General features: G+C 44.9%; 1 protein-coding gene across 1 annotated transcript in view; it reads left to right on the top strand.

Annotated features, from left to right (window-relative positions):
* The first annotated feature begins 6,767 nt into the window (after positions 1-6,767).
* Positions 6,768-11,505, top strand: part of LOC113817316 (uncharacterized) — a 4,768-nt gene continuing 30 nt past the window's right edge. Inside the window, exons 1-3 of the mRNA XM_027369343.2 lie at positions 6,768-6,874; positions 7,736-7,994; positions 10,056-11,505. The exon at positions 10,056-11,505 is cut by the window's right edge and continues 30 nt beyond it. Of these exons, the coding sequence (XP_027225144.2) occupies positions 6,862-6,874; positions 7,736-7,994; positions 10,056-10,152 (369 nt within the window). The 5' untranslated portion in view covers positions 6,768-6,861 and the 3' untranslated portion in view covers positions 10,153-11,505. The remainder of the gene's footprint in view (positions 6,875-7,735; positions 7,995-10,055) is intronic.

The raw sequence follows: 11,505 nt of genomic DNA, 5'->3' as shown, positions 1-11,505 counted from the left end.
AGAGAGAGAGAGAGAGAGAGAGAGAGAGAGAGAGAGAGAGAGAGAGAGAGAGAGAGAGAGAGAGAGAGAGAGAGAGAGAAAATAAGGAGTAAGAAGGAGAGGGGAGAAGAGGAGGAAGAGGAAACAAAAAAACAACGGGTGTTTGTTGGAATTGTCTTTGTTTTTCCGGGTTTTGCTGTTGTTTTTGTGCTGTTGTTTTATCGTTGTTTTTGTCGTTCGTATTATTGTTTTGTTGTTGTTTGCGTTACGGTTGTTGTTTTTGTTTTTGTTGTTGTTTGATGGGAGTTTCCTTCTTTATTGTGTGTTTACCGAATTGCTTGTTTTACTCTAATACTCTATTTGTCTCTCTCTCTGTCTTTAACTTTCTCTCTGTGCCTGTCTATCTCTATGTTTATCGGTCTTTCTGTCTGCTCTCTCTCTCTCTCTCTCTCTCTCTCTCTCTCTCTCTCTCTCTCTCTCTCTCTCTCTCTCTCTCTCTCTCTCTCTCTCTCTCTCTCTCTCTCTCTCTCTCTCTCTCTCAGTAACGAGAACACAAAGAAGAAGAAGAAGAAAAAGAAGATTGAGAGTAAGATGGAGTAGAAGTAAAAGAAAAGAAAACAAAAAATAAAGAAAAAAGAGACAAAAAGTATAAAGAAGAAGAGGAAGACAAAGGAGAATAAGAAGAAAAGGAACAAGAAATAGGCATAAGAAGAGACAAAAGAAGGACGAAGAAGAAAAAGTTGAAGAAGAAGAGGATGGAAAAGACGAAGAAGAAGAGGAAAGTGCAGAGGAAGAGAGAAGAGAAAGAAGAAGACAGAAAAGAGGAAAAACAAAACAAAAAGGAGGCAAACAAATAAAAGAGGAAAGAAAGAAGAAGATGAAAAAAATGAGGCAAACAAATAAAAGAGAAAAGGAAGAAAAAGAAGAAGAAGATGAAGAGGAAGCCACGCAGTAGCATCTTCCCCACCAGTCAGAAGTCACTTTAAAACACCTTAAGAAATGTTCAGGGAGAGAAAACGCACCTGAGTTTGCTGCTCGCTTTCCTCAGGGAGTTCGGGAGCCAAAAAAAATAAAATCTTAGGACTTTCCACTTTCCCCTCCCCATGTGTTGGTAAATTGTCCAAAAATTTGAACAGTTTGTGTGTGTGTGCAAAAAATAACGGTTTGTGTGAGTGTTTGTGTGTGTGTGCAAAAAATAATGGTTTGTGTGAGTGTTTGTGTGTGTGTATGTGTGCAAAAAATAACGGTTTGTGTGAGTGTTTGTGTGTGTGTGTATGTCCATTTATCTATATGCTTTTCTGTCTGTGTTTCTATCTATTTGTCTGTCTATCTAGTTATCTATCGGTATCTCTCTTTCCTTATCACCTTATTTCCTCTCTCCATCTCCCTCTCTCTCTCTCCTGCCCTCCGTTCCCCCTTAACTCTCTCTTTTCCTCCTTTTCCCTTCCTCTCTTCCTCCTTCTCCCACTCCCTCCCTCTCCCTCTCTTTCTCCTTTCTCACCCCCCCTCTTTCTCTCTCTCTCTCTCTCTCTTCTCTCTCTCTCTCTCTCTCTTCTCTCTCTCTCTCTCTCTCTCTCTCTCTCTCTCTCTCTCTCTCTCTCTCTCTCTCTCTCTCTCTCTCTCTCTCTCTCTCTCTCTCTCTCTCTCTCTCTCTCTCTCTCTCTCTCTCTCCCTCAGCCTTTCCCCACCCCACCTCTCTCCTTCCCTCCCTCCCTTCCTCTCTTCCTCCTCCTCCCTATCTTCCTCCTCCTCCCCTCACCCTCTCTCTCCCTCTCGAAGTTACAGTTTATCCTCGGTTTTAGGTTTCTAGGCCCGCCAGGTGCCGCATATGGTCTTTTCGTCGCAGGAATGTGTAATTTCGAAAATAATTGTCGGTAATGGAAGTACAGTGGCGTCTTAGACCACTTGAAGATCGCTCGCTCCCTCCCCCCCCTACTTCTTCCTCCTCTTCCTTCGTCTTCTTGTTCTTCTTCGATTTTTTCCTCCTTCTTCTTCTTCTTCTTTGACTTTTTCTTGTTTTCATCCTTTTATCATTTTCCTTCTTCAACTTATTATTATCATAATAATTCTCCTTCTTTTTTATTATTATACTTATTTATTTTCCTCCTCCTCTTTCTCCTTCTTCTTTCCATCCTCCTCCTTCTTCTTCTGCTTTTTCTTCTTCAACTTTTTTCTTTTTTCTCCTTTTTATCATCATTTTCATTTCTTCTCTTCCTCCTTCTTCTTCTTTCTCCTTATCTTTCTCTCACGCTTCCCCTCTCCCCTTACCACCTCTTCCCTACTTCCCCTATACCTCCTCTCCTCCCCCTTACTTCCTTTTCTCCATTTTCTCCCTCCTCTCTTTTCATCCCTTTACCTCCCTCCCCCTTCCCCCTCTCTACCCCCTCCCCCCACCTCTCTCCGTCCCTCCCCTCTCCCTCTCTCTCTCCCCCCAACCTCTCTCCGTCCCTCCCCTTCCCCCTCTCCCCCACAACCTCTCTCCGTCCCTCCCCTTCCCCCTCTCTCTCCCAACCTCTCTCCGTCCCTCCCCTTTCCCCCTCCTCCCTACAACCCTCTCTCCGTCCCTCCCCTTCCCCCTCTCCCCCCAACCTCTTCCTCCAGTCTCTCCCCTTCCCCCTCTCCCCCCAACCTCTCTCCGTCCCTCCCCTTCCCCCTCTCCCCACAACCTCTCTCCGTCCCTCCCCTTCCCCCTCTCTCCCCCAACCTCTCTCCGTCCCTCCCCCTTCCCCCTCTCCCCACAACCTCTCTCCGTCCCTCCCCTTCCCCTCTCCCCCCAACCTCTCTCCGTCTCTCCCCTTCCCCCTCTCCCCCCAACCTCTCTCCGTCCCTCCCCTTTCCCCTCTCCCCACAACCTCTTCTCCGTCCTCCCCTTCCCCCTCTCCCCCAACCTCTCTCCGTCCCTCCCCTTCCCCCTCTCCCCCCAACCTCTCTCCGTCCCCTCCCCTTCCCCTCTCTTCCCCCACAACCCTCTCTCCTCCGTCCCTCCCCTTTCCCCTCTCCCCTCCCCAATCTTCTCTCCGTCCCTCCCCTTCCCCCTCTCCCCCAACCTCTCTTCCGTCCCCTCCCCTTTCCCCTCTCCCCTCCCCAATCTCTCTCCGTCCCTCCTCTTCCCCTTCTTCTCCCCCACAACCTCTCTCCGTGTCCCTCCCCTTCCCCCTCTCCTCCCAACCTCTCTCCGTCCATCCCCTTCCCCCTCTCTCCCCCCAACCTCTCTCCGTCCCTCCCCTTTCCCCTCTCCTCCCCCTTCGTCTCCCCTTTCCCCCCCTCCCCCTCCTCTCTGCGTCCCTCCTCTTCTCCGTCCCTCCCCTTTCCCTTCTTCCACCCCCCCCCACAGCCATTTCTCCGAACCCCCCCTACCTCTCTCCGTCCCCCCTCCCCCCAACCTCTCTCTCTGTCGCTGCCTTCCTCGCGCTGTTCTTAACGATGCTAAATATAGCACTCGTGTTCCTGGAGGAGTTCCTAGCCCACTTTCTTCTTCTTGTTCTTCTTCCTCTTGTTCTTGTTCTTGTTCATCTTCCTCTTATTCATATTTTTTTCTGTCTTCTTCATCTTCTCGGTTTTCGTCTCGTTATTATTATCATTTTTTTCTTTTCTTCCTCTTGTTTTTCTTCTTCCTCTTATTCTTCCTCTTTTTTTTTTTTTTTTTTTTTTTTTTGCTTTTTTCTTTCTTCTTCATCTTTTCGGTTTTCTTTTTGTTATTATTATGGTCATTTCTCCTTCTTGATCTTGTTCTTTTCCTCTTTTCTGTTCCCTTGTTCTATCTTTAGCTTCTTTTTCTTCGTTTTCTTATTTCATTTTTATCTTATTTTCTGTTCTCGGTGTTTATTGTTTTCCAGGTTTCTTTTTTTTTCCTTTTTTTCTTCTTTCTCGGCTTTCTTTTCTTCTTTTTCCTATTCGTCTAATTCTTACTCATTTCTTCTTGTTCGTCTTCTTTTTGTTGTTATCCAATTCCTTCTGCATCTTGTTCGTTTTTAATCTTATCATTTCCTTCCATTTTTATTTTCTCCGTCAGCAACATTCTTTCGCAAAATATAACTAAAAACAAAAAACAAATCTACAAAAAAGAGATAAGAAAAAAATAAATACGAAGAAAAAAGAGAAGAGAAAAAAAAATAAAAGAATAAACCAAACAAATAAAAAAAGAAAAAAGAAAAATCCAATACGATAAATAGAACAAAAATAGAATAATGATTTTAAAAAAGAACAAAAATAGAATAATGATAATAAAACAAAAAACAAAAAACAAAAAATCCAATAAGATAAATAGAACAAAAACTAGAATTATTATAATAAATAAAAAATAACTAGAATAATGATAATAAATAAATAAACACTAGAATAATGATAATAAATAAATAAACACTAGAATAATGATAATAAATATGAAAAACACCAGAATTATGATAATAAATAAAAAAAGAACACTAGAATAATGATAATAAATAAAAAGAACACTAGAATAAAGATAAAAAATGAAAAATAGAACCCTAGAACAATGATAATAAATAAAAAAGAACCCTAGAACAATGACAATAAATAACAAAAAAACTCTAGAATAATGACAATAAAAAAAACACCAGAACAATGACAATAAATAAAAATGAACACTAGAACAATGACAATAAATAAATAAAAAAACGGAACAATAACAACGATCGACTACGCAACCAGGATTCAGCAACGGGGGGGGGGGGCGGAGGAGGCCATTACGGACGCCTGTCTTTGGGCGCTGGGTCGACTCTGCCCCTTGGTCGAGGAGGGTCGACTCTGCCCCCTGGTCGAGGAGGGTCAAGGGAGTGTGCCAGACGGTGGAGGATTTGGGGAGAGGGGAGGGTGGAAAGGAGGAGGGGAGGGTGGAAGGGGGAGGGGAGGAAGGGAGGGTGGAGGGGAGGGTGGAAGGGAGGAGGGGAGAGGGGAGGGTCAAGGGGGAGTGGCACGCAAGACGGTGGAGGATTTGGGGAGAGGGGAGGGTGGAAGGGAGGAGGAAGGGAGGGGAGGGTGGAAGGGTGGAAGGGAGGAGGAAGGGAGGAGGGGAGAGGGGAGGGTGGAGGATTTGGGAGGAGGGTGGAAAGAGGAGGAAGGGAGGAGGGTAGAGGAAGGGGGAGAGAGGGGGGAGGAGGAGGTGGATGGAAGGGGAGAAGAGTAGAGGGGGAGGAGGAGGTGGAGGGAAGGAGGAGGAAGGGAGAGAGGGGAGGGTGGAAGGGAGGAAGAGGAAGGGGGATGGGGAGGGGGAGAGGGAGGGGAGGAGGAGGTGGATGGAAGGGCGGAAGAGGAAGAAGAGGAGGAAGAGGACGATGAATGATAGGAAGAGGAGGGGGAGAAAGAGGCTGAGGTAGAGGAAGGGGAGGAGGAGGAGCGGATGAAACGGAGAAAGAGGAGAGGGAGGTGAAGGAGGAAGGTAAGAGGGGGGGAAGAAGGGTTAGAGGGTGAGGAGGAGGAAGGGAGGAAGAGAGGAAAGGAGAGGAGAAGGTGAAGGAGGGATGAGGTGGATAAATGATGGAGAGGAGGAGGAGGAGGAGGAGGAAGGAGTGAAGGTGGGCAAGGGAGAAGGGGGAAGAGGAAAAGGAAAAGGAAGAGAAATCAGTAAAAGATAATAATACTGAAGACGAGGAGAAACAAGACAAGAAAGAACACGAAAGAAAAAAGAAGAAGGAAGAGGAAGTAGACGAAGAGAACAAAAGACTCCTAAAAAGAGAGAGAGAGAGAGAGATCAGAGAGAGAGAGAGAAAGAGAGAGAGAGAGAGAGAGATCAGAACTTCAACGAAAAAAGATCAAAATTTAAAAAAGCAACAACATAAGCCTTTAAAAATACCCGAAAATACCATAACCCGAACGAAGACTTACACACTTCCTCCTTTCAGAGTGTAATGTGTGTTGGGGATGTCAGAAGCCGCGAGGGGGTTCCGAGTTTAGTCACTAGGTCACGTGTTCCTTAAGTCTGGAATGGGGGGGGGGGAGAGGAAGGGGTGAGGGGGAGAGAGGGAGAGAGGAAGGGGTGAGGGAGGGAGAGAGGGAGAGAGGAAGGGGTGAGGGAGGGAGGGAGAGGGAGAGAGGAAGGGGTGAGGGGGGAGAGAGGAAGGGGTGAGGGGGGAGAGAGGGAGAGAGGAAGGGGTGAGGGGGGAGAGGAAGGGGTGAGGGGAGATAGAGGAGGGGGTGAGGGGGGACAGAGGGAGAAATGGAGGGGGAGAGGGAGAGAGGAAGGGGTGAGGGGAGAGAGAGGAAGGGATGAGAGGGGAGAGAGGGAGAAAAGGAGGGAGGAGAGAGGAAGGGGTGAGGGAGAATAGGAGGTAGGGAGAGGGAGAAGGGGTGAGGGGGGAAGGGGGGGGGGAGGGTGAACCGGTTAATGCGCCCGGCGAATTAAATAAGCCTAATTTCCCGCGCTGTAGTGACCATAATGGCGGTATTTGGAAGCGTCGTTCCTGGGTGCGCGAGGCGGGGTCTGCTAAGCGGGGTTCTCTCTGTGTGTCATACGCGAGAGAGGAAACCCACGTAAAAATAATGATTGTAGCTAAGATGAAGAGGAAGAAGAACAAGAAGAAAAAAAAGAAAGGAAGAAAGAAAGACAGAGAGAGAGAGAGAAACCCCGCGATCGAGAGACGAAAGCGCTTAACCCTTCCAGTCCGTAAGGGCGAATATCCCACCCGCGCCCCGTTATACCGTGCGACATAATGGCCGCGGGGAGTTGCACCTGTCGCGTCCCCGCCCGCACATAATGGCCACGGCGAGTACCCGGGAGGCCCCCTACACCTCCGCCGGTCTATTTAAAGCGACGCCCAGACCGGCAGGAGCAACAGTATCCGTTGAGCAGTCACTCAGCAACCACCTCGCTCTCCTCCTCCGCTCTTAACGCTTGCAAGCACCCAAGTCCCACTCGAGCTCAAGATGGCCTTCCAGGGTAGGATATCCAGCAAGATCAGCAGCTCGTGGTGACTTTTTGTGATCTGGAAAGACTTTTTTTGTGTACTGATAACAAGGAAGGACGATTAACGAGATTTGTTTGATAAGAAAAAAAAAATGATAACGTTTTTTTTATTTTCGAAGATGGAGATCTTTAACTTTTTGCTTTTTGTTGTTAAATTTCTGTTTTGTGTGCCGATTTTTAGAGATTTCAGTTTGGGCCAAAAGTGTGCAACAAACCCGAGGGAAAATCGGGGATTTGATCGTCTGATTGCACATAATTGGTTAGAAATTCGTTGCTGCAAAAGATTCCAAGCTTTTATTACATTTTTTTTTCTTTCTTTCTTTTTAAGTACGGCACCGATTTTTGTCTCTTCGCTTTTACCCGTAAAATTCATATTTTTTTCCGCGTAATATAATATTGTAATAATAACGTTATATAATATTAATAACATATTAACGTAATACAATATTGCTCAAGAAAAAAAATTGTCTTCGGAGATTTCAACGCTAAAATATACAGTGATCCTTCGAGACTGTATACTATTTTCCACAAAGTATTTTCTTTCACTGATCCATAACCAATGATTTTAATTCAAGCGAGAAATTCCATCAAGACTTAAATGGCCGATCAAAATTGTCAATGTTCAGATATTAATTGCCGAAATAAAAGAAAACAAAACAAATTGACCGACGATAATTCATTTAATCTTGTTTCGATCGTTTTCTTTAATCAACTTCCGGCCCGAAATCGCGACTCGTCATCATAGAAAACGGGTCAATCAACACAGTCCTCCACATCCTTTCTATCATGATTTAAACAGCGATTTTCTCACCTCTTCCACTTGTCTCTTTGCAGGAGTATTCTACGCTGTCTTCTTTGCCCTCGTCGCCTCCTCTCTGGCTGCCGAGAAGAAGGAAAAGGCGGCTGAGGAAGACGGTCGTTTCTTCCTCACCGGGACTGGCAACAATTCCAACACCTCGATCACCGTCAGCAGCGATGTCATCTACTTGTTGGCAGTCGTTGCTTTCGGTCTGATCGCCACTGCCATCGTCGCTGCCATCGTCGGTGTAGGTGTAGGTTCTAGCACTGGCGACTATAGCTACTCAGCTCCCACGTAAGTAGATGATTACTTCCCTCCTTCTCTTCCTTCCTCCTCATTCGTGTTTGGAGGTGGGAGGGAAGGGGGGAGAGCTGAATTCTTGTGTTGGTGTTTATCTTGTGGGTGTTTTTTTTCTGAGGGTGGGTCGTTATGGGTGTACCTAGAGAGGGCGTATTCCTGAAGGTGAATCGCTACGGATGTACCCCGTTAGGTGTATTCCTGAAGGCGTACCCCGAGGGTGTATTCCTAAAGGTGCACCCCGTTAGGTGTATTCCTGAAGGCGTACCCCGAGGGTGTATTCCTGAAGGCGTACCCCGAGGGTATTCCTGAAGGCGTACCCCGTTAGGTGTATTCCTGAAGGCGTACCCCGTTAGGTGTATTCCTGAAGGCGTACCCCGAGGGTGTATTCCTGAAGGCGTACCCCGAGGGTGTATTCCGAAAGGCGTACCCCGTTAGGTGTATTCCTGAAGGTGTACCTCGGAAAGTATATCTCTGAAGGTGTACCCAGGAAGGTGTATTCCCAAAGGCGTACCCTGTTAGGTGTATTCCTAAAGGCGTACCATCCCTCTGCCCTTTCCCCTCCCTCTACCCCAAGTCCCATTGCATGCCTGACTCCCTTTGCCTTCGAAGCCCGATGTTGCAAAGCAGTGAAATACTAGCCTTAGTGCACGTAACATTAGCATTAGCAAGCATGACGATTTATCAGATCTTTGATTAAAAAATATATATATATAAATCGTCTCGATTCTACGACTTGGAACAAAGAACGAGACAAGTCGCACTCTTTGCCAGAGCTTGTGATGACAATGTGCCGCATGAATGACTTGCAATCAAAGCATGACCTTAAATAGTAGAAGAGAACCGCTTTGCCTGACCTTAAATAGTAGAAAAGAACCGCTTTGCCTGACCTTAAATAGTAGAAAAGAACCGCTTTGCTTGACCTTAAATAGTAGAAGAGAACCGCTTTGTCTGACCTTAAATAATAGAAGAGAACCAGTTTGTCTGAACTTAAATAGTAGAAGAGAACCGCTTTGTCTGACCTTAAATAGTAGAAGAGAACCAGTTTGACTGACCTTAAATAGTAGAAGAGAACCAGTTTGACGCTCCGACACCCTTTGTTGCCTGAGAAAGCAAGGGTGAGCGTACGAGTGTGTGGGCTGCTACGGTCACCTTGGAGTACGATTGTTATTTGTCGTAATGGGCGGTGTTTGGTCTCTACTTCCGGTTTACGTTCCTGACGCTATTTTTACGAAATTCTTTTTAAAAAGGCACTTGACTTGTATGTAAATAATGGTGGTGGGGTATTACTGCATGTATATATTTGTTTATGTGTGTTTGTGTGTGTGTGTGTGTGTTTTACAATTATTAACCGTGTGCGTAGATTAAGCTGATTATACTTACTTGTTAAGTAAAATTAACATGTGATATCTGTATATATATTAGACTAAATTGTAAATATGTATATATCCATGCACTGCGTCAAGAGAAGCAAATTGCTGTGGCCTGATTTTCTTAAAGGACTCACGTATGTCAAATCTTGCTCGTCGTTAACTTAAAAGGTGGTCACACACTGCATGCGATCTCTTGCCGCAGGGTCAGAAAGTCTGGGGAGGATTGTATGACTCTTTGAAAAGCTTTTAGACTCTCTCTCTTTCTCTATCTATATGTATCTCTCCCTCTCTGTTTCTCTCAGTTTGTCTGTCTGTCTGTCTCTGTGTCTCTGTCTCTCTCTTTCTCTCTCTCACTCGTTCTCTCTCTCTCTCTCTCTCTCTCTCTCTCTCTCTCTCTCTCTCTCTCTCTCTCTCTCTCTCTCTCTCTCTCTCTCTCTCTCTCTCTCTTTGTATATATATTTATCTATTCATATATGTAAATATTTCGCTCTCCCCCATTCTTTTCTTTATCATTTACTACTGTTTCTACTTTCTTCTATATACAAGAATACATTCCTCAACAGATTCATCAGACTCTGTACTGTAAATAATGTAAATATCCTACCCAACTACCTGTGCTCCCGAAGTAGTTATTGTGCACGCGAACTAACCTCTTTTTCTCCTTTTACCTGCGCTCTGTCTACAGCTCCTACGCCGCCTACTCCGCCCCCGCCCCTGCCTACGAGGAGAGCTCCTACGCCGTGCATCGCTCCTTGGAAGACGCTGCCCAAAAGTTCCAGTAGATGGCCTTCGCGTCCGATTAGGAATATTTACCTTGGTCCCCCCTCACCATGGCTGATGCCCCGTTTTCTTTGACGGAGTTTCCCCCTGTAATGTTATTTATTTTTTCCTTTGGATCTTTCTCGTCGGTTCCATCGAAAGGCCGGTCATGTTGGTCTTCTGACTGAAATACGATTACATCAGACACGAGACGACGACGCTAGGCCTGTTTAATTAAAAAGAAAAGATATATATATATATATATATATATATATATATATATATATATATATATATATATATATATATATGACATATATATTAATGGAGACATGTGTGTTGGTATGATCGCGTAACTCTGACAACACTCGTGACAAGAGCTCAGTCTCTGGTAACATACGTGACAGACCTTAATTTTGACGACTTATAAGAGACATTCTGATGTCCCTTTTGCACTGCCAACTCTGACGTACCTGACTTTAAAAAATAATATCTATATAAGGGCCACCCCCCACCATCAACGTAGTTCTTCCCACGACTGACCAATAGACAACAAGCGAGACAATATCGAACGTTTTATAAAATATGAATATATTAAATTATATTTATATATACTGACTCTACTGAACACATCAGCATGACTTCCCCGATGGCTTTTCGCGACTTTCAATGTTGACCCGTTATCCTTGCGAGAAAAAAATGGCCCAAAACACAACATATATACATGTATTTATAACTTATCCAGTCCCCGTGTGTCCCACCCCCTCCTCCCCCTCCCTGGTGCCCCTGGAGGGTTTCATCGTTCGCTCAGGAGGGATTAGAGGTTTCATTACTTCCTTCTGTGCCATAATGGTCCATGTCGACCCGACCTTTGTTGCTCAGTGAACTCGTGGTTTCCAAATCTTCACAGTATCTTGCTTATAAATCTTGCAATCCCTTTAAAATCTACAGTATCTTGCCTTTCAATCTTACAATCCCTTTAAAATCTTCAGTATCTTGCCTTTCAATCTTACAATCCCGTTAAAATCTTCACAATGTCTTACATTTACGTCTTGCAATCCCTTTAAAATCTTTCAGTGTCTTACCTTTGAATCTTACAATCCCTTTCAAATCTCTAAAGTGTCTTGCGATCTTCCAGTAACTTGAAGATAATGGCATCACACTTTTTTTTTAATCCCAAAGAACGTAGGATTTTGGTCCCCGAGTTCGCCTCCGCTGCTGGTCGGTGGAGGTCAGTGAGTTCTTTTATTTTAGCATTTGTTCGCATCTCCATTGTCACTTGCACATTTTTCTTACTGTTTTGCGCCAGTATCACGGTATTTTAGACCCAATTGTTGTTTTTTTGTTATTTATTTAAATTATTGTTTTATATATGA

The sequence above is a fragment of the Penaeus vannamei genome, chromosome 27 (genome assembly GCF_042767895.1).
Source record: "Penaeus vannamei isolate JL-2024 chromosome 27, ASM4276789v1, whole genome shotgun sequence".
Classification (NCBI taxonomy): Eukaryota; Metazoa; Arthropoda; class Malacostraca; order Decapoda; family Penaeidae; genus Penaeus; species Penaeus vannamei.
Note: the sequence above shows the minus strand (reverse complement) of the source record. Positions and strands in the feature narration are given on the sequence as shown.